Below are 22,696 nucleotides of genomic sequence, written 5' to 3'. Positions count from 1 at the left end.
TTTGCTCGTACTAGTTGAATGTTAATGCAAACTTACCCAGAACACTCAATTCTATGGTTTGAGTTAGGTTGCCAGCAATGTTGGAGGCAAGACATACGTAGAGGCCACTGTCTGACAATTTGGTCTTGAAGATTCTCAGTGACCCTGAGGAGAGCTGATGGTGCCTGGAAGAAACACATGGAAGAAATATTAAAAGCTAGTTGACTTAAGTGCGCTTGAATGGCAGTTACAATTCCTATTTTCTATCCTAGTCTCTCCCAATGGACACAGAGGTTTGGGACTGCTGAAATATTTTCCAAAATGAGTGTTTGACCTTGGGGAGTAAGGAGAGATGAGCTGCCTCTCCTTGGCCCAGCTAATGGAGGGTGGAGGGACACTCTGGACGTCACAGGGTAAAATTGCATCCTTGCCCTCAATCACCGACATCCTTGTTGGGTCAGAGGAGCCTCTGGCACCAGCAGCATTGGACCTCGGGCGAACTGGAAATGCAAAGGATACATGTGAAAAGGTGTCAAGGAATCAAATAATGCTAATTCTCACAATTGGTTCTTCATCCCTTTTTTTAAAAACTGAATTTTGCATTCGTCCATGTAAAAAAACTCTCCAGAGATGTACACGCGTTGAGAAGAAAAAAATAATAATTCTGTGATTCTATAGTTACATATATAGCTCACAAGAGCCATTCCAAGAAGACATTTCATAAAATGATTTAAAACATATCATTGTGGGGTTCCCCAAAATGTAAGAAATCTCGGCTCTCATTTTGCATATACCATAAACGGTAAGCTGAACTTTTCTTGAGGTGTGACCAGCAGCATTGGCAGCTGTGCAGAGGAACTCTCCCGTCTCATTTCCAGAGGGTGAGGCAATCAGCAAGCTGCCGTCAGAGTCCAAGGAGAAGGCTGGACCACCCAAGTCAATAAGCTCCCCACCCTTCAAGAGTGAATGGAAGCAGCAAAACACAAAGCATGATATGTTATGAGTAGTTAGGCAGTAGCATCTAACCCAACGCATAAAAGGCAAAGGTCAGCGTGGCGCCCAGCGTACAGCCAGCCAGTTCACACAGGTAGTTTAATGGCGCAAACACATGGAGGACAAACATGTGGCCTCACACACACACGCACGGAATATTGAAATTCCAGAGTCCATTCACAATGTAACTTGATTTCCAGGCATGTGACACTAAACAACCCCTGGAATTCTTCAACCCTAGCTTGAGATATTCAACACACACAATATCCAAAAGCAAATTAGTGTAACCTAGACAAAGCTCATCACGTATAACAAGAAAATGGTATGCCTGCGTGACATATGATTCCAGTTGGGAAATGATGTGTCATAAAATGCTTCTCCTTGTGGATTCATGTTTTGGGAATGATTTCATCATGATTGAGTGTGTACACAGCCCAGCAAAGTCCTATTCGAATTCATACCTTTGCCTCATTTTGTAGACCACAACTTGAAAATTCAGAATATGACATAATAACATCATATCGTACAGACCTTGGACCAGGTGATCTGAGGCGTCGGTATCCCACTGGCACGGCAGGGCAGAGCGATGGGCGTCCCCTCGATCGTGCTGAAAACTTGAGGGCCGTGCTGAATGGATGGAGTCACTAAAAGCCAAAACAAAGTTGCAAAGTCATTGCAAAAATGTGGCGGGTGAGCTATTTGAACATTAGCGGGTTGTCTTGCATCTCAGAAGCATCTGGAGAATGTCTTTCCTTCACTCAAGACACACTATTGGCCAAGCTAATGCTTTTTCCTGTTCTCTTCGGCTTGTTGCTATGCCATAAAGGCAACTTGTTTTATTTTTCTACATAAATGAGCCTCAAAACAATGCAATATAGAAAATACATTGGTTTTTTTTTTATCTACCGTGGACGTTGACAGTGGTGGTGTGGTTGGTGGCCCCAACGAGGCTCTCGGCCAAGCAAGTGTAGTCGCCGGCGTGGTTGAGCTGAACTCGCTCAATGTGCAGACTGCCGTCCCTGCGCACGCTCACATACTCATCTGAAGTCACCTGAAAAATAGCAGCTTCACTCAACTTTGGTTGAACTTCTATTTATGGAGGTTAGGTTGTACTCACAAAGCCGTAGTTATGGAGCCATTGTCTCTCGGGCAGCGGATTGCCGGCCAATAGAACGCAGGCTAACGTCACCTGCTGGTCCTTGATCACACTGATCACACTTGGGCTCATTGCAATGACAGGCGGCGCTGCAAACGACATTCCGAGGTTAAAGCACTTGGTGGGAAAATTTTTTTATTCCGTTCATGAGTGAAGGAAGCATTTTGGCACACATCACATGGTGAGACCAACACCTCTTAGTTGCTGTAAACACAATGCAATATAAACATCATTTTCCACATCTAGTTTGGACACTCACCCTTTGGTTGTAATCATACGTCGTTTTAGCCACAAAAAGTGTTTTCGAATCAAATGTTCCATACTTTTGCCAAACACAACCATTAAAAATCACGCTGCATTTTTTGGACTGAGCACAGTTTGTGAACTTTTGGCTTTAATGAGCAGTCCAAGCTCCTTTGGGAGCAATGAGCTCAAGCAAACGTTCCTGCAGTTGTTGGAATTTTGTCCCATACCTCTTGACAAAACAATTTCACTTCAGCTTACTATTTGTACACATCACAAACACAGAGTTGACAACACGCTTGATCGATCTGGAGATTGTGTATGATCACATGAATAGCAATGATGTCATCTGTGAAATTTAGATATACAAATGGGTGCGGACAGAAGAGGAGTCCTTGGTAAATACAATCTCACACACAATGGGAACAATGAATGAGATAAAACAAAAGTTACAGTCATATTGAATCTCGGACTTACCCAGTCCTGTCACAGTGATGCTGGCTTGGCTTTGGATCTTGCCAAAATGGTTTGATGCCTCGCAGACATATTGGGCCTCGTCCTCAACCCACAAGTCTGACAAGACAAAGAAATCGTACGTGAAGCCAAAATAATAGGGTTCCCAATAAATAAGCAAACGACACTCACTAGCGATATGAAGACCTCTCTCGTCTTGAGTAACGATGCTATGTCCGCGGTACTTATTGAAAAGGGGCAAAGCGTCCAGTCTCCTCCAGGTGACTTGAGGAGCTGGATAGCCTTGGGCTTGGCACGCCAGTGTCACGTCGGAACCGATGTCCGCCGCCGTGTTTAATGGCTCCTGGGTGAACTTTGGTGCGTCTGCAATCAAGTTGAAGAAGACAGAGGTCGTTAAATGTCATCTGCGCCTCGTCAAGATCGAAGACACATCAAAAAGCGACCGATGCGTCACTTCTACGCAAGAATGCCCTTTTTGGATTTGTGTGCAAAATATCCAAGTCAATTATCTTTCTCTGAAAGCAGCTAATTCAAATCATTACGTGTCCTTGATCTAAGCAAATGTCTCATTGACTGCCAGGACAAAAGGACCTTTGTTTTATGCACCCACCCAGAAGTTCTGGGTGCTTCACTACACATTGCTAGCTGTCCCGACACCGTTTCCTCTGTCTGTCTGTCTGTCTGTCTGAGAACAAACCAAATGTTGTCTTTGATAACATTTGTCTCGCCCAGTCAGTTACCATGAAGTCGTCCAAATCATCTAAAATAAATGGAGCTTTTATTTCGAAAGTTGTGCTTGGTATCAAAAGCGAGATCGTTGAAGAACGACATTTACCGTTCTGGAAATATCAACAATCAAGTGGGCTGGTTGCAAGATCTGCATTCCTATTATTGTGATTTTACGACTTGAACAAAAGAAACAAGGCGGTACATACCGCCCACGTCGAGAGCGACCTTTCCCGTCGAAGTACCGGCGGCGTTGGTAGCCACGCAAGTGTAGTCTCCGGCATCAACTTCCTTCGTATTCTTGATGGTCATTGTACCTGCCAGTGCATCGATGTCCAGCGAAGATGTCGACTGCAATTGCAAATCACCTGGACAGCGCGAGCCATTCATTAGCTTTACACTATTGTCATATATTTGCTCTTTGTTGTTACCTTTGTACCACCGGATCTCCGGCCGAGGGATTCCGGATACAGAACATGCCATCGCGGTGGTTTCTCCGATACCACTGAGAATCTCATCAACAGCCACCGTCACCACAGGAGATTCTGCGGACGACAAAGCAGTTAAGGACAGTTGGTGTAAAAATCTCATATGTGTTTCTTCAGAAAAACTCTGCGGGCGTTAATCACCGATGTAAGTGAGGATAGAAACAGAGGAATCACTCCCCGCTTGGTTGCTGGCCAAGCAGCCGTAGACGCCTTCATCCATCTTCTCCGTGTTTCTTATTGACAGTGTGCCATCCCCAGTCATTCTGTGTCTGAAAGAAATATATTTATAGTTTAATAGAGCGCTAATAAAATATCAAAAGACTATTGAAGCAAACCTGCTTGACGCCATGATAAACATGCCGTTGTGCGTCCAGGCCAGGAGAGGCGGCGGGTAGCCGCTGGCCGAGCATTTGATCTTCACTTCTTCTCCCGATGTAAACGTCTGGTTGCGAGGCACCACTGAGACACGAGGCGTTTCTAAAAGAAAAAACACTTTCTGGATTGATATAACAAAGCACACTAGTCAAAAAGCATTCATCTGTGTCTAGTTCAGGCACTCGTGAATTGAATCAAACTGGAACGCAACTAATAATCTTCCACAAGCGGACCTGGTCGGAACTGTGCAATCTTCAGAGATGAGCCAATCGATTCATGACGTGAGCGTCATCGCTTTAAGGGTGTGTTGCGCTCGAGCTGCCAAATTCAGTCGTTGAACATTGCTTGTAGAAACGTCAGCGTGGGAAACTGTATGTTTGGTCAACTTAATGTCAACCTACTGTCACATCAACCCTATTCTGTCAGAGTGTTGTGGGTCATCAGACGTGACCCTCTTCAAAGGCAGCCAAATGACTAGGATAGCAAAGACCAAGGCATAATTACAACCCAGGGGCTTGCTAACAGCTGTTTGACAGAGTGAGTGGGAGGGAGATCAAGCACACACACAAAATAGGTCACGACGGATGGATGGCTCCATCCATCCATCCGCTGTAGAAGGAGGAATTTCGGTCATTGGATAGGGCCTGGGAATTGACTTCTGGGTTGTCTAACAAAGTAAACACCATCGAGAGTCAGATTGTTTCTCATCCTTGTTCTTTGTCGGCCTCCTGAGTCTGGGATTATCTGCTACTGGCAGATCTAATGGCTGTGCTGCATGAACATTTCCTGGCAAGCACTGAGGTGCCACAGATACTTTTCTATCATTAGTGCTACAACCAGCTCCTGATTCTTGAAATGTGAAGAGCGGAACTCTCTAGGAATGTAAACGCCTGACTTTGGAGCCACCAAGGGAAGCATCAATCTTTCTCCTGTCTCATAAAGCATCAGCGTGTCTCCATTTTGACAAAACCCCAAAAAGACACGGATGTAGAAAAAAAACCTCGTTACCTTGCACAATGAGGTTGACCCGCTTTGCTGTCGTCCCTCCTTCATTTACAGCGATGCACTCATACCAGCCTGAGTGATGGGGCGTGACGGAAGATACTTGAAGTGAAAGGTTAGTCAAGACGCGTATCCCAGGGTCCAGACGGGCATGGAGGCCCTCTCTCAACCAAGTCAGGTTGAAGCTGACTGTGCTGGCAACATGGCAGGTGAGGACAGCTTGGGATCCGGGAGAAGTTGTCACATTGCCTTCAACTGTGATGGCAGGAGGTGGCTCTGCAGAAGGACCAGGAGTAGGAAACAAAAAGAGGTTCTTGCGACATAGATACGAATGATATTTCATTATTTTGTATAATTCATTAAAAAATGTTAAGGGTAACATGTTTCAAAAACATAACTGCACTGGGATGTTGGGTTAGGACTACTCCGCACTCATTCATTCATTGGCTGACTATAAAAGTAAGAAATGAAAGTATGCGCTCACCCGATACGTCCAGAAAGGTGCGAGCTCGTCCTGTCCCGGCGCTGTTGACGGCGATGCACTCATAGTAGCCTTCATCCTTTGAAGTTACCACTTGTATTTCCCATGAGCCGGTGTCAGACTCCCTGGAATTCAATTCGAATTCAATTCGAATTCAATTCTCCAACGTCCAATTCCTTTCTGCCCTTTCCGGTGACTACCTGAAGAGCTGATCCACCCCAAGTCGTCTTCCGTCACTGCTGAAGCGAAGAGTGAAGGGAATGAGGCTTTCCACTTGACATGTAACGGTCCCTTTTTGGAGATAATAACCATGGGTGATAGCTGGCATCAGCACTTTGGGGGCATCTAAGAAGAAACATCAGAAAGCAAAGTCACTTGTTGACAATTCCAATTTGCAAGGCTGCATCACCCACCTGGTATAATACTTGAGAAGGACACACTGGAGACTCTCTGGAAAACAAACCCATCTCGGTCATATCCTGTCACCCGCAGAAAGAACGCTTCATCGGGTGGAATAAAATCGGTGATGTTCCACAGGCTGTATGGTTGGCGTTCAGGGTAGTAGCGGATAGGCAGAGTTTTAATCACTTTGCCCGTTATGGCCAAGAGCTCCAGCCTATCGGGCCGAGCAGGTGGAGAGAGTCCAGTTACGTTCAGCAGGATGTGGGTGGGAATACCTGCAAAAGTTCCAAAACTTGTGAGATGGTGGGACAAAATTGAAAAAAATACATGCGAGACAAAAGAAATATTTGCTCTCACGAACCTTGAACTGGACGACTCAACGTCGTTTTGAAATCCATTGTGGGCTTTCGGGAGAACCCGGCTCGGAAGTCTATGCTGCTGAGCCCGGAGATACGAACTGAGTGTCTTCCTTCGCTAGAAGTCTGCAATTAAAAGAGAGGACGGGACAAATGTTATTTGTTGTTCCTTTGACTGACAGCCAAAGCTGTATCGTGACGTGCATAAGGTATAACCCAAACTAAGATTCATAAGCACTCCAACCTAGTCAAGTCAAGTCAAGTCAAGTCAAGTCAAGTCAAGTCAAGTCAAGTCAAGTTTATTTGTATAGCCCTAAATCAACAAAAATGGACAATAAGGTATAACCCAAACTAAGATTCATCAGCACTCCAACCTAGTCAAGTCAAGTCAAGTCAAGTCAAGTCAAGTCAAGTCAAGTCAAGTCAAGTTTATTTGTATAGCCCTAAATCAACAAAAATGGACAATTATTCTCAAAGGCATCCCCTGATCTTAAGCTCCCAAACATTCCTATCATTCCAAATCGTCACGCTAAGCATTTTAACAGTTGCTAGCGATGCCTTCATAATGACAAAAGCGATTGGCAGTCTTCCATGTGCCTGCAAGTGTAGACAAGCCAAAAGGATTGAAGTGTGTGACATTCAAACATCTGATCTTATAAAAGCTCACCCATTTGAAAATGACATTCATACTTAAATCAGACACACACAAGCACTATAATCAAAAGCAGTGTCTGATGTCTTGCCCACGTGGAGGCCAAGTCATTACTCCCAAAGTATAGCTTTGGGAAAACACCATGGAGGTGTCACAATGTGTCAGTAGAATTTGCCCAACATGAAAGAGAGCACAACACATGCAGGATAATGAAAGTCCATCTCCAAAGAATGCTAGTCCACCAAGTAGCTTCTACATCTGTTAAGAATGATGAAATATCAATAAATATAAATACAAATATCCAAGCTGCATACTAATCATCATGGGAATGATTTCAGAGAGACATTCTGCATGAAAGACAGCTGCTTAAGGACACGGCAACAACTGGGTGAAAGACTTTTCTCCATTGCGCTGTAAAATGTTTGATTAAAAGCAGATTAAAAAGGATCCACGTCAGAACGTTCAACTCCACTGTCACAGACTATTAGGATGATTGAAACGCAGCATGGCAGCAGAGTGAAATCCCCATGAAGTATGTTTCCACACTGAATGTCCTGAGAAACATATGGGAAAGACCTATTTTTAGTCTGGCTGTGGAGGAGTTGAATTTGGAAAACGGCTCCATTGTCAGCACCCTGGGCAAGAAAGCAGGGTGGGCTTCTTTTTTATTATTACTGGAGGGGGATCAATGGCAATACAAGATACAGTAAGTGATCAAATATGCCTTTGAATGAAAGAAATCAATGTGATTGTGCTTCCAAAATTGGACTCATAGTGGATGACACATTTCGTAGTGCTGCAACAGAAAAGTTGAGCGTGAAAAAAAACCCCCAAATCTTGGTACGCTAAAGCAGTAAGATTTAGGAGCAACAGCAAGAGCTCGTTATTTATGAATCCATCGGCGTGGCTGGGTGTTCCAAACCCTTTTGTAAAACATTGAACTTGAAGAAAATGTTGGACTGGAGAACTTGAGTCATTTGGGACGAATCTTAAGTGATGCCGCAGTCGTTGGGTTCGTACGTTTCCCAATAAATCAAGAGAGCAGTGACATCATGAAGCGTCACAGCAGAGACTACACGCCACGGCCTCTTCCACAAATCATTCAGGTAAAAATCCATCTGCCATTGACATTGCACTTTAGTGTGTGGTGCCATACGATGTCTGCACAACAAAAAAAAGAAAATATTTCTGTGTTTCAGCGTATTGCCTCCATCTCTATCGACCTGGACTGCTTGCAGAGAACGTGCACGTCAAATGGATTCATTCTCACTCAACACAATGATGTATTAGTGCAATCATTCAATTTAAGAACCTCTCTCAGATATGATTTGTAGCCTCATCAGAAATTGCTTAGTGCTGGGATTCAACATTTCCAGACTGGATTTTCCTACCTTGATAAGCCACAAGCCGGTCTGCGGCTCCTTGATGTTGACCACTTTGGCAGAGTTGGGAATGTGCAACAGCTCAGTCAGACCGTCACTCTTGCCCACCATCCTTCCTGAAAGCAAAACATGAGGAACATGAGGCAATAGTATTGCAGGAAATGATTTGAGGAGATCACAACAGTCATCCTACCCTGAGGGTTTATAATTTGGATGTCTGGATTGGGGCCACTGAGGGAAACGGTGACTTCCTTCAGACTGGGGTCAAAGGGGATCCGCCAGGTGTTGCTGACCCCGTTGGAGTGATCGGTTGACAACAGGTGGACCTTGGATGACTGCACAGCCTCTTCCACCCATTTCAAAACCTGTCACATAAAAAAAAAAAATGACCTGGTTACTAATGATGATTAATATCCATCTGCAATCTTTCTGTCCATCATCCATTGGCTGAATTTCCAAAGAACCATTCATCAATTATGTCCAAAAGCCATTTTGAAGGCATTCAAATAATTTGTAGAGATTGACACTAACTAATCATTTATGACCCGACAGCTCAAAGTGCATTGTAGCTCTGCTGCTTTTTCAATTCCGTAGCTCGACCATCTGCTTTGATCACTGGTGCCAAGGCACGTGTTTGTGAATCCAAATATTTTACTTGTGACTCAGATCATTTGAAACTTCAAAGTTGAGAGGAATGCACTCCCGAATTTCTTTTTAGTAGCACCCTTACCTCATTGACCTGTTTCTTGTCTAGATGAAAAACCTGTCCAGAGCTGGTGGAAGCAATTTCCTCGTATGCCTTGTAGCCAATGTGAGTCCTGTCATCGCAATCCCCCGTCAACACAAACACCACCTGCATCCATCCGTCCACGCCACACAAAAGTCTCAGTCTCGCTTATCATCCAATATTTACGGTGAAGAAGATCAGCCGGCCAGACCTGGGACTGTTTCTGCTGAATGAGTTGAAGGACGTCGTAGGTGAGCTTGTAATCTTTGGAGCGGGCGTCTGTAAAGACGTAAATGAAGGATCCGGGCAGTGAGATCTCCAGGGCGATTTTGATAGCGCCAATGCTCATCTCCGGACAGTCACCGCCACCCTGGCGATGAAAACAATTGCAAAAGTGTGCAGCGATGAGCAACCAAAAACAACAACCTACTAAATGTGGGTAACCCTTGACCTATGTGAAGCACAACACTGCCTCAAGACATTCTAACGGACTAATCAGGTCTAAAATTGTTGGAGAGCTCAAATGTTGCCGAGCGTGCAGTCAGTCGTCACGTAACCGAGTGATAAGAAACAAAGCCAGTCGATTAGAAAAGCACGTGATTGCCCTTCTTTGCTCCTATCTGTGTCTGGCTGCCTGCTGAGGTCAAAGAGAAACATCCTCTCTCTGCAGGATTCCGAGGCATGGGACGGACAGACTACTTCTGGACTTTGACATGGACATTTTGTTTTCTTGAGCACATTTAAAAAATATCTTCGCATGACGTCAGTTCAAAGGTCTTTAAAGTCGGTGTCCGCTCAACTCACCTGGACATACAGCTCCCTCAGCTCATACTGGAATTTCTTTGGATCTGTTGTGATTGTTACGGGTCCGATTTCTGCAAAGAAATACGGAAAGTCGATCACACGGCTCGAGGAAAATCACTTCATCTGAACGTTTGCGACGATTTTCGGGGGACTTCGTTCGATATACAGGTTGCTTGTGTTTGCAGATGAAAAAACAATTCAATGATCTGATCATCAACTTTTTATTTAACAAATCAAATGAATGACATTTTCATGACGCAAGCCATGTGTGCATGACGACATAGCACAAAGGAGGAACCTGTACAATCCTGGCTGGAGCCAAAAGGAAAGCACAGAAGGAAACAAAAAAGAACACATAATTGGCATGAACAAAGCGAAATGAATGAACTCAGAGCGAAAGAATGCTGGTAAAATTGTTAAGAGCGACGGAAAAGGGAAAAAATGAGCAGCGTGGATCAGACAAACCGATCGAAAGACGTGCACCTCTTCCTTTCGCCTCACTTTACTGCTCATGCCAAGTTGACGTCAGGTACTCTTACAGCATCCATCGGCAATGCCGCATCTGCACATCACGTGCAAAATGAAAAACACTCCGATGGTCATCTAACGAGGAAAAGTGAGCCGATGTCCGCTCGGGATCTCATGCGCCAGGCAATTGGATTCAGTGGGGTGGGACAACATCAAGTATGAAGATCATTTGGGAAAAATACATCTTCTTGAAGTAACCTATATGGCACAGCAGGCCAAGCCAACTGAAAACAGCAATATCAAACATTTTTTTAATTTATAGAGAGAAAGGAAAGGTTTTACACTTTATATTATGATTTCACAATAGAGTTCAACAAACAATAAAAACATCTGAGATTGAACGCAATCCTTTCAGCGCTGCTTGTCGATTGCCGCCAGTCAGGGTCTTTTTTTTTTTGGAGCCCACGCGCTCGTATGTTGAGTTCTCAACAAGTAGCTGTTACAGCACTTGAAAGGGAGCGGACGCTATAAAGCCATGCTGAGCACTGTCATTCTGCTGACTCGGAAGAAAATGTGTCAGTACAAGAGTGGCTGGCTGTCAGTGAGCATCAGCTCTAGGGTGTAATTCATCCCACTGTGAGAACACATGTGGAACTGCACACTCTTTAGCATGTTTAGCGTGTCAAATGTGCACATGTTCACGACTAGTATTTCACTTTGACGATTCTTAGGTTTTCATCAGAGCCATCTATCAAAGAGTCCAATCCCTAGATGTCGGCGTAAAGCAACATTTCAAGCCCGTGCACCTTGCCTTGGCTCTGTCCAGACCTACAGCACATCCTTAATCATCAGGCTAGGATTTTTTCCCTTGAGGGACCAAATCAGAAAATACCGATAAAGATTTATTATATGGGTGGGGAAAAAATACCCGAAAGTAAATTTTCTGGTCTGGCATTTTTTAAAAAAAAATTTCAGTGCCCCTAGGGCTCCACACCTCGCTCCTTCACTGCAGCAAAGTTAGTATCATTTTTCATCCCCTGTTGACCCGTGTTTCCACAGCTGACCCTTGACCTTAATGGCTGTTCAAGCATGCACTTGAACTCCACAATCCGGGTATGGTCCGCACATCTGGATCACATTATGACCATCAACTTGTATTTGTCCAAACGCAGGGGAAATTGCATTCAATTAACAAGCCTTCCAATTTTAATCAATATCAAAACGGATGGATAAATCATCCTGACGTGACTTTAATGACTGTTCTAACCATAAAAAGTTTGATGAGGCAATAACTCTGATGAATTCCAGATGAACCTTCTCTAGATTTCTCCCTTGGCTCCCTCCGAAAATGAATATGAATTTGCTAGTATTAAGCTTTGCGGAAATCGAAGGTGCACATCAGCAAATACACAATCCGGGAAGAGCAATGTCCAACAAGCCAGGAAAAAAAGTTCTGAGAAAGTTCATGACCCCGGCCAGGTCTTTTCCAACCAAAGACTTACAAAGTGACAGCTTAACAAAGCGCCAGTGTTGCTCGCTTCTCAAACGGCTTAAGGCTTCTCGCCGAAAGGTCACAACTGCGACTAAGCCTCAGCAGCGTTTTATGAATCATTTGATTGGCTTAATTGGCCAAATTGCTTCGTTTAAGTTGAGGCTCGACACTAAGTGGCAACATGTCTGCAAATCTCCTGACTGAGCACTTTGGAAGCAGCACATTCAGCACTGACTATACGGCACAAAGTTTCTTGACAAAGAAAGCCAAGATGCAGCAGATTAGCAAAGTAGACCACACACACTGATGCTTATTAAGAGATTTCCACTCTGTGCTCCAGAGCTTACTAAAGCAACTCTTGGATTTGCCCGACTGCGATGCAAAAAAAAAAAGGGCATTCATGAAATGGTGTTATCCTTTCCCGTTGCCCCCTTCGAGGGAAACCGTGACGAAAATCGCTTCGGGTGGTCAGTCGTGACAAATAAACACGTGGTAAGAGTTAGATCAACACGTCTGGCCCCAAGGCACAACATAGCTCCAACAAATCAATTAACGCTGTCATTGCTTAGAGGTCACTTGAATTCTGACATCGAAGCAAACGTCGCAAAAGAGTTTCGGCTATTCGCTTACGGTCTATTTCCTTGCTGCAGTTTCACACACGTTGGGCAGGTGTAAAGGTACACCTGAATATTTTCAGTCTATAGTATAAATAAAGAAATGATTGTATAATAATTGTTTCATCTTTACTTCTCTGACTTCATCACAACTGATTTTTCTTACTTAATCAGAGTAGGATAGACATTCCCGTAAACCTCGGGTATGTTCCCTTCCAAAATAAGAGGGGCATAACCCGCTAATTACAAAGCTGGATGGAGTAGAAGGCACTTTGGGAAAGGCCAATTGAAATCTACTGTAGCAGGTTAAAAGACACACACTCTGTTCTCCTCCAGCTCCTCGACTATCTTTTGGCATTCCTGTCTAATGGCATCATTATTATTAACTGGCTCCAGCTCCTTGTAATCTAAACGGCTGCTCTAAAATGAACAACACAAAGGGGATGGATGGATGGATGGATGGATGGATGGATGGATGGATGGATGGATGGATGCATGGATGGATGGATGGATGGATGGATGGATGGATGGATGGATGGATGGATGGATGGATGGATGGATGGATGGATGCATGGATGGATGGATGGATGGATGGATGCATGCATAGATGGATGGATGGATGGATGGATGGATGGATGGATGGATGGATGGATGGATGGATGCATGGATGCATGCATAGATGGATGGATGGATGGATGGATGGATGGATGGATGGATGGATGGATGGATGGATGGATGGATGGATGGATGGATGGATGCATGCATAGATGGATGCATGGATGGATGCATGGATGGATGCATGGATGCATGGATGCATGCATAGATGGATGGATGGATGGATGGATGGATGGATGGATGGATGGATGGATGGATGGATGCATGCATGGATGGATGCATGGATGGATGCATGGATGGATGCATGGATGGATGGTGGACAATGAAGAGCAACAAAGAGATGAGTGCCTTTGAGCTTTCAGCTAAACCATCCTTTTATCGCTCCAAACTTGCACAGTCCTCCAACTAAAGAGAGCTGGCCAGCCGGTCAGGTCAGGGCAGGTCATCAGGTTAGCAGAAGCAATCTCCAGAATGCACCCAAAGAAAAGGGGCCCAATCTGAACTCTAGCGTTGGATTTCGTTTTGCTTTCTCACTCTGCAGGATGGAAAGGTCAGGGGATTTGGGGGGTTTCCGGGCTAAACCAAATATCCACGCATCCTCTTGACACTCGCTTGATACACACACACGGAGCAAAGCACACAACACAGGGCGAGCGAAACAAACACACTGTTGGATGTTTACGCTCTCTCTGATTTAAATGGAGCCAAGTCAAACAGGAGGGCGGCTTTTATCACACTGCCATCCAAAAGACACACTTTCTAATCATAAAAAAGATTCTTTGTCCAATTCAAATATACGACGGCCAAGGAAGAACAGCAGACACTGGGGGAAGAACATTTGGGGAAATGTCCTGCTACTTTGGCTGCGCTCCTCATCCTCCACTTCCCTCAAGCTTTTGGAGAACACATATCCTCGTAAAAGTTTGGGGAAAGAAATGGATGTCATGTGGCGGCGGGCGGACAAACGCCCAGACAACAATAGAGCTTTTGTCTGATCACACAGTTGCTTAGCATTAAGCCTTAATACGCGACACTTGCCTCGCTCCTTTTATTATCTACTAATGATCGGACATTTTTGCCTTTCCCCAGGGCCACCAAATAATGACTTCATCGTTTGTGTACACTGTGCATAGTTTCTTCCGGAAGATTATTATTCTAGGCAACACAACTGCTTGCTTAAATAAATGATTGCAAAAATGCGCTTCAATCAAATGCGCGCCGTGCGGAAATTTAGCGGAGGAAAACAAACATCTGGAATAGGAATCCTATACACTATCTCCCGGCTTCCTGTTAAATGCATTAAACTAAAGTCTTGAAGCCGTTCGATTTGATTTGACTATTGAAGATTTGATAAGAGCAGTGTTCCATTCATAAAATAATCGAGAGGAACTTGGTTGGTTTGTCTTGAAGCAGCTGAGGCAAAATGGAGTGACCTGCTTTGCTGGAGTCAAATTGAAACTCATTTGCAGTTTGAGGAGCAGAAACAACTCCGCCCGTGAGCGATTGGCTGAAGATCCAAAGCCACTTTCAAGCAATGGTGCGGACTACACCGTCAGACATTTTTCACTTCAGCTTCTAATCTCCAGATCAACACAGTAGACATAAACCCTTGTGATGCAGAAAACCTTCAGAATGTTTTGAAATATCCACATATTAATAGTTGCAATGTGCTATCGTCCGATAATTCGCCTTATGGGGTATATTTGTTAACTGAGAGACATCCAATATATATAATACAGCCCTATATTTTCTGACAGCTCCATTATTTGTCTTCATGAGCAAGCACGGGCGCAGTGCGAATGATGAACATCTGTGTAGACACCAAAGCTCATCTGGAGACTGGAGGTGTGAGCGACACGGGCTTGGGCGGATCGTGAGCAAACTATGACATTTCTCACTTTCCAAAAGAATAAAGCAGCAGCCTTTAAATGCAAGAGGAAGAGGAGCTTCATTTGTCAGACCTGGATCGTGGAAGGGAACCAAAGCAAAATTGTAGAGCGGTCGAGTTGGTCTACTCAAGGATGTCTCCAGAATCTTGGACGCCCCCTCTATTACTTGGACTAGGTCGTCGTACATGGAGCCGGTGACGTCAAACACGAATGCGAGGGTGGATGCGCCCTCCGGGATGGCCTCTTCTGCGGCTTCGTTGCCCGTGTCCTGGCCGGATGAGAGCGCCACGGAAAGCGCAAAAAAGAACCACCCGAATCGGGTTCCCATTTCAAATGCTCAAATATGGTCTCTTCAAAAAAAAAAAAATCTCAGTCTTGGGAGCTGGGCGCAGACATTGAGCGTTTAAGAAGAGCCCCAAAAGATTGGCCAAGTCAAAGTATTGCGCATTGATGCAGCTTTGGTGCGCGTCCGTGCCTCCTGTTTTTACGCAGCGACCTGCGGGCTTCTTCCTCGCTCCAAGTCGCTCTTGGGTAGTGAGCAAAGTGGTCTTTGGTGAAAGACCACCTCTCAGCTGAGCCTCCAAGACGCACACGAGCTCGAAAGGAGCATGCAGCGGCGCTCTGATTGGACGCGCTGCTGCTTTTTTGGATCAAGCTTGTGGAGGGGATCGCTGTGTGCGCGCATGCACTCTTCTTAAACACGCATGCACACGCACACGCACATGCTCATCACATGATATGTCTACTTTGCGATCTGAAAATATTTTATTTTATTAAAGATTTAATATCGACTGCGCTACACTCATTTTGCAAATGTATAAAACACGAGCACTGGCTGTTGCATGTCAACTTTTGCCATTCAAAAAAGGAACTACTGCTGAGGGTTTTTTTCTTTAAGCACAGATCTGGCGCCATCTAGTGATCGCAAACTGAAACACAGGCGGGCTGACTGTCAGGGCCAAAACGGTTTTGAAGACGCACTACCGTTTATTCTTACGTTTTTATGTTCATGGTTTGTTTTTATATGGTTTATAAATGATATCATTATAATGATTCAACAAAATAACAGGGAATAATATTGTGGAAAAAATGTAAATATTCAAAGTTTGCCCAACATTTTTTATAATTGTTTTCGTGCAGCAAATAATATGGCCAACACAAGAAAAAAGACTCATCAGTCCTCCGTGTCTTACCTTCATCCTTTAAAATCCAGTGAATGAGCTGAGGCTCCAAACTCCTTCATATGCCTTCATTGCTGTCCTTGCTTGACCTGCAAAAAAGGTGGAGAAATGCATGAAGATTAGCACATGTAATCATATTATACAAATAATCATGATATAAACATTTATTTTAAGCCTATTCTGACGTCACACCTTGTCTTAAAATCACAACTGTACTGCAACTGATGACTGTAGCCATAATGACTGTTTATAGACGCTAGAGGGCGCAATTAGCGTATTTTACAGGTATGTATCTCAAATAACAGCAAATCAAAACAACTCTGTGCTGGAAAACCTTGGGAAAAGATTCACAAAAGACAGTTTTACAATGAATCTGAGTATTATTAGGGCCTTTTTTTGTCTTGCTCCTGCTTTACTACTTTGTTGCTTTTTAGGAGGAAAGCCAACAGCGGCAGAGGTCGCATAAATTTCCTCGATGAAAGCGAGCTGGAAATGTCCATGGAAACATTCAAATGGGAATCCAAAACGTTCAGACATTCACACAGACATTTTGCATGGCAAACAAATAAGGAAGGACAGCAAAAGTGCAGAGTGAAACTGCACCTTGTTAAATCAAGGATGTGATTGCGTAAGATATTTCTTAACATAAATAAGTCACATCACTTTCTCAACAAGAGCCAGAGGCACATCGAGTTCCCACCGAGCTTATACAAGACGTGTCACCAGATTTCACTTGCATACTGACAGATGAGCTTGATAGCCAGCGTCTAAGAAATGAGTAATCTCAGAGAAATGTGGGTTGATCACTAGTTTTGATCTACGTTACTGAGAACTGACTCAGAAAAAAAAGATGAAATGAATGAGGTGAACTGTTTTGGAGAATATTACCTGAAGAACATTTAGGAGGTCAAAGGTCACTGGCCTAGTTCCTTCCAGCGGCCTGTTTGTGAGCCAGAGAACAAGTGGGACATGTTCCATCCCTCCAGCTCCAGTTAGCAAGCACAACACCTGCCCTGGAGCTTGGAGCCTGGCCCACACGATTAATCCCTGGAGTCATTTCCTCTTATCACTGGAAAGTTTGTCTTTTGTTGTGAACACAACTAACTCATATGATGCACGCCAGCCACCAGCATGTCCTTGCTATTCTTCCCTTTGACCCTTGGCTGCCACTCTTGTTCAATGTCTCTTTTCAATGTGAACGAGGGATTATTTCAGATGAGAATGACACAATGTGTTCTGTTGTGTTGCGCCTGTCTGGCTCACTTGACTAGACACACAAATACAGTGAGGGGAGTGTTGTTTAAAGATACTCTAAATAACTCCATGGAAAAGAAAAAAACTTCCTCAAAGATGGGCTTCCATTCGCCAAGTTAAGGGCCGGGTCACGATTTGTTTGTACCAACCCGGAACATGGTGTGTTGCCAGAACAGTAAAGCAGCGTGGGTGCTGCGGGTGTGCCAGGCTTACGGAAACGAGTCAAGGTGGCAGATAGAATGAGGGCAAAGAGCATGCACAAAGCCTTTCACTGATTCTTCATTTGTCATACTTTTGTTGATAGGAATCCACTGCCTCAACCTGTCTGCCAAGTGGGCGGGTGTTGTATTATTATTATTCAATAGTATATACTATTGCTACTATTAAATAAGAATCATTTCATCATTCTCTTCCTCACTGCCATTTTTCTTTCCCACCAAATTCAGCCTCAATATTTTGCCAAGCGTGACTTATTGCAACCTGAGGGAAATCAAAAGCAGACTTGCCCCATCTGTCACACTTTGTGGGCACGTTTGCACTTGTAGCACCGTATCCTTTGTGAATAGAAGGTTGACGGTGCAAATGAAATGCTATCTGCGGCTGCGGTTGATTCTTTGTCGGTGGTTGGCTCCTTTGCTTCCATTGAATTGACACTATGTTATCTGATGTCATTCCGCCTGGCACGTGGCGCTATGCTGGAAGTGATCCCGTGTGTGTGTTTCATAGATTTTCTGCACAAATCAACTTTGAAGTGCTCATTGGGTGGGTGAAGCATCACGCAAACACTCAGCAGTAATAACAGCAACCAATAGGGAGTGATGTGGCATAAATGATGACAAGCTTGCGGAACACATGTTGGGATTTGAGTGGAAGACTAGCACGTCATGGAGAATAGGGAGAAGGAGAGTGGGTGGACATGCATTACGCAACGTCTTCTCCGAGCGAGCCTTTTATGTTAAGCCACCAAGCAGCAGATGCACTGGAAACATGCAAGAACATCCCAAGACGTTGGAAATCGTTCAGACGCAAAGTATATCACGACTGTCAAGCGGAATGAATTGACAAATGCAGAGTGGAGTTACCATCCATCCATTAAAACCGAACCGCTTATCCTCACCAAGCATCGTATATATGAAGCACACTGTGGATTAGTCAAAGCACTAAAGGTTCGAATGGGAGGGGGGGGGGGGGGGGCATTAGACAGAGATAGCACTTAGTATAGTAGAATGGGACAACATTTATTCAGGCCTTAAGAGATACTTTATATTTTGAAATTATACAATTTTGTATGTTGATTGTTTTTCTATTTCATGCGACACTAGAGCGATCTCACTCACGCCAAAGTAAATATTAAGGTACCGTATTTTCCGCCCTATAAGGCGCACCTAAAAACCTAAATTTTTCTCAAAAACCAACAGTGCGCCTTATAGTCCGGTGCGCCTTATATATGGACCAAATTCCTAAATCTAAACTGGCCCAAAGCATTGTGTCATGAAATCAAGCATAAGTGGCCCGCTGAAGACTATGAATCATGAATCAAAAAGACTATGGATCATTATTTTATGATTATAAAGTCATTTGTTCCATCTGAAGTTGAAATAAAAAAGATAAAATGGAGAATGATTTGATTTGGATTAAAAATCTGACATGATGCATTAATGGTGCGCCTTATAGTCCGGTGCGCCTTATATAAGGATAAAGTTTTAAAATGGGCCATTCATTGAAGGTGCGCCTTATAGTCCGGTGCGCCTTATAGGCCGGAAAATACGGTAAATGCCTCCAGATCCATGCAGTTGCTGGCATAACAAAACTACTCGCAGGAAAGAGAAGGTCACGCTCCCAAAAATAGCATGAAAAGAAGATGAGCATGTTGACATATTCCACATGATAAGCATTCAAACATTGCTCGAGGACAGAAAAGTCATGTTCATTTTCAGTCATGTTAAATGTGGGGCTTTGTAGCACGGGTCTTGAATAGTCAATCATTTTGTCAGGGAGCATGAAATGAAATGCAAATGGCTGTAAAAACTTCATGTGGTTTTGGAGCGACCAAAGTCCAGCCAACAATCATTGGCATTCCAGCCTGCAGCCTAAATACTGCAAAGAACTGTTGCTTAGAAACACAACTAAATAAATGGCTGTTGTACTTTAAATCACTTTAAAATATTTCAAGTGAAATTGTTTGTGTGTGTGCACGCCTTCGGGTTGACCTGCACTGTTCACATTTGCTATCCAATAAGCTACTGAGGAGGTCTGCGTTGCAACATCAGGAGCATTTCTGAAGGTCATGTGGAGTCAAACAATTATTAACAATGATTGGACCCGTATACTTGGAAGGTGGACTTTGGCTACTGTTTCCACATTTTCAGTGTCACAAAGCGTGTCTTCTTTGGCAGTTCATAACATTTCTGCACACATTCCAAGGTTAACTTAATAATGCAAGGATTTCATTTGAGCATCTCAACCAGGGAGGGATGCAAAATCCTTTCTTTTTTTTTAAATATAGTCAAAATTGAAATCAATTTGCTAGGCCACAAATGACTGTTCAAAACAAAACGTTTCACAGCCATGGAAAAATACACGGAAAAGTATCACACACTCCAGAAGAGCCCCACTTTTGATAGTTTAAGGATTCGACGTTTTGCAAACTCCATGAGAATGACACGCTTTTTAGGTTCAGCACTTTGGTTTGTTATTTTTGATCTTCTGTTTTGTCGGCTTGCTCATGCAGAACAGAGGCTCTTTATGCTGGAGCTTTTTTTTTTTTTTTAACATTTGTTCCATTTGGGAGTATTGCACGTCCGTACGTGTCTGCTACGTGCATGCCTGTGGAGCATCAACATGGCCTATATGACATATTAAAGGTGACATCATAAAAGGACAATGGCCAATAGAGATGACAGAATAAACACAATCACGTTGAACTTTTGTTCTATACGCATGGTCAAGATACGACAAAGACAAAGGACAATCGATTGACCTTGCCATCGCCATACTTTTGTACGTTCTCTTTCTCAATCCCTGAGCAATGTGTGATGAATGGACAACTGTTTGTGCATTGAAGAAAGCGCAGCATTGTTGTTTGGATTTTCGTATGAATAATTCAGCTCCACAGATGGCGTGCTGTAAACATCTTCAGTGACAAATTGCGGTTCTTCCTCCCCACACCATTTCCACGTGACGGTCACCAGTGATGGAATTTGCTTATCTGCGGTATGGATATTTATATCGTATCATTTTTCCACGACTCGCGATTACATTACAGATTCCCAAGCAAGCAGGTTGCATAACAAGGGAAAAAGCTGATTAAAATTACAGAGAGCCAGGATGCCTTACTTCTATTTTGGAAATGAGAGCACCCGAGGCTAGGAACGAGATGACGGGACTGATTGTCGAAAACAAATTGTTGAAAAAAACTTCTATCGGTGAATTGATCTAAATCTTCTGGCTGTCAATTGATTAGCAGAGCACCCAGATTTGACATCTTTGCATTTCTGCAAACTTGTGGCTTGAGCACTGATGACATTTTGCAGTGTGGCACCTTGAAGTAAAACTTGAACTGTTAGTTGCTCTCTTGTGAGGCTGACCATTTATTTCCATTTCCACCAAATACAGGTTTGGGTGCGTCTGCGCAGTTGTGTATTTATTTTTTCGACAATGATTCATTTCCAGCAGCAGTAAAACAGGAAGGGCCATTTTAAAAATAAGAGATGACAAATGGACTCAAGTACGAAGGGGCTACTCTGTTTTTACATTAGACATCTAAGTTATTTGATACATTTTGTGGCGTTCTCATGACTCTGGAACTTATCAGACTGTATTCTGATCATTTATATAGAACAGTGAAAGAGAAAAAGGTGGTAAAATGGCTTATTACTGTTAAACTACTCAGACATGAAAATAAACATTTCCTCGGAGAAACCGTCCGCAGTGCCACATTTTTGTTCTGTCGCGGTGGGCGCCATGATTTTCCACACTGCAAAATAGCTAACCGCCTACACAATGTTTGACAATGATGTCATTATAATATTCTCTGCAAGAGAAGAGGAATGGATTCATTCACTGGTTACAATAAGTAAAAATAGGATTTTATGGTGGCGCTACAGACTGCTATGCAAACAACTGGCCTCAGAGGAAAAACAATATCACTCCAATTTGTTTTTTTTTTCCAAATGTTAAACTAAAAAAGTAACAATTCAATACTACTAGGGAAAAAAGTATTGTTGAGTTGGCCTCACTATTCAAACACATTGGAAGGCAGCGCAGATCAGTCAATCATGAGGTCAACTTAATCCATTTCGTAAAATTGATTACCACATTCACGTGGAACACATTCCGTTTTTTTTTACGTGGTTCATCTCTTTGCTGAATAGTGGGGAAGGGAGAAAGATTCAACTGAAAGTCCAACCTATCTGTTTACCTTCATTAGAGGAACCTCTTCAGAACATCTTTTAATGTTTAATACATATCCAATATTCTATTTGCTTCCAAGCGTATACACGCGGACAGCCGTACTAGCCACATGTTACTGCTGGGCCCAGATACCTGAAATATTCATAGCTTCCTTGTAGGAGCAGATTTTTGCAGCCTCACTGAACAAATCTTTGGAGAAGCGGTGGAGGGCAGAGGAGGGCAGGCAGGCGCGCTGCCAGAGTCTACAACACCACATAGCAAAACCAAACATTTTAAAGCAGAGGCCAGTCTCAGATGTACACCAAAGAGCGAGGATATGACACGCACTTTGGATTTACGACCATTTCAAATTTACAACATCGAGAAGCACTGCACCTTTTGGCCAATCTTGTTCTAGCATGGAGTTATTCTTGTAGCTATTTTACGCATGCACAAGAATGAATGGGTAGTATTAAAGTGATTCATTCATTTTAATCTTATTAGCGATGCATGAACTAAGAGTGTTTAGTGGGGGTAATAGGATGTTCCTT

General features: G+C 43.5%; 1 protein-coding gene across 4 annotated transcripts in view; it reads right to left on the bottom strand.

The window, feature by feature from the left end:
• Window positions 1-17,504, bottom strand: part of hmcn1 (hemicentin 1) — a 41,421-nt gene extending 23,917 nt beyond the window's left edge. The window contains exons 1-24 of one of the 4 annotated variants that reach the window (XM_061297346.1): window positions 17,388-17,504; window positions 16,512-16,588; window positions 10,241-10,311; window positions 9,648-9,806; window positions 9,440-9,562; window positions 8,903-9,074; window positions 8,719-8,825; window positions 6,681-6,801; window positions 6,331-6,594; window positions 6,118-6,262; window positions 5,921-6,042; window positions 5,443-5,712; window positions 4,395-4,536; window positions 4,201-4,328; window positions 4,003-4,116; window positions 3,781-3,939; window positions 3,017-3,208; window positions 2,849-2,944; window positions 2,090-2,217; window positions 1,879-2,023; window positions 1,504-1,616; window positions 774-933; window positions 314-479; window positions 37-164 (exon numbers count right to left, since the gene is read on the bottom strand). In XM_061297346.1, coding sequence (XP_061153330.1) covers window positions 37-164; window positions 314-479; window positions 774-933; window positions 1,504-1,616; window positions 1,879-2,023; window positions 2,090-2,217; window positions 2,849-2,944; window positions 3,017-3,208; window positions 3,781-3,939; window positions 4,003-4,116; window positions 4,201-4,328; window positions 4,395-4,536; window positions 5,443-5,712; window positions 5,921-6,042; window positions 6,118-6,262; window positions 6,331-6,594; window positions 6,681-6,801; window positions 8,719-8,825; window positions 8,903-9,074; window positions 9,440-9,562; window positions 9,648-9,785 — 3,133 coding nt within the window. In that variant the 5' untranslated portion in view covers window positions 9,786-9,806; window positions 10,241-10,311; window positions 16,512-16,588; window positions 17,388-17,504. Of the gene's footprint in view, window positions 1-36; window positions 165-313; window positions 480-773; window positions 934-1,503; window positions 1,617-1,878; window positions 2,024-2,089; window positions 2,218-2,848; window positions 2,945-3,016; window positions 3,209-3,780; window positions 3,940-4,002; window positions 4,117-4,200; window positions 4,329-4,394; window positions 4,537-5,442; window positions 5,713-5,920; window positions 6,043-6,117; window positions 6,263-6,330; window positions 6,595-6,680; window positions 6,802-8,718; window positions 8,826-8,902; window positions 9,075-9,439; window positions 9,563-9,647; window positions 9,807-10,240; window positions 10,312-15,390; window positions 15,971-16,511; window positions 16,589-17,387 lie in introns of those variants that run through there. The other 3 variants (XM_061297347.1, XM_061297349.1, XM_061297345.1) reach the window with 3 other exon arrangements.
• Between the last annotated feature and the right edge of the window lie 5,192 nt (window positions 17,505-22,696).

Source organism: Syngnathus typhle, linkage group LG14 (genome assembly GCF_033458585.1).
Source record: "Syngnathus typhle isolate RoL2023-S1 ecotype Sweden linkage group LG14, RoL_Styp_1.0, whole genome shotgun sequence".
In the NCBI taxonomy this organism is placed as follows: domain Eukaryota; kingdom Metazoa; phylum Chordata; class Actinopteri; order Syngnathiformes; family Syngnathidae; genus Syngnathus; species Syngnathus typhle.
This window is presented reverse-complemented; position numbering and strand designations above follow the sequence as displayed.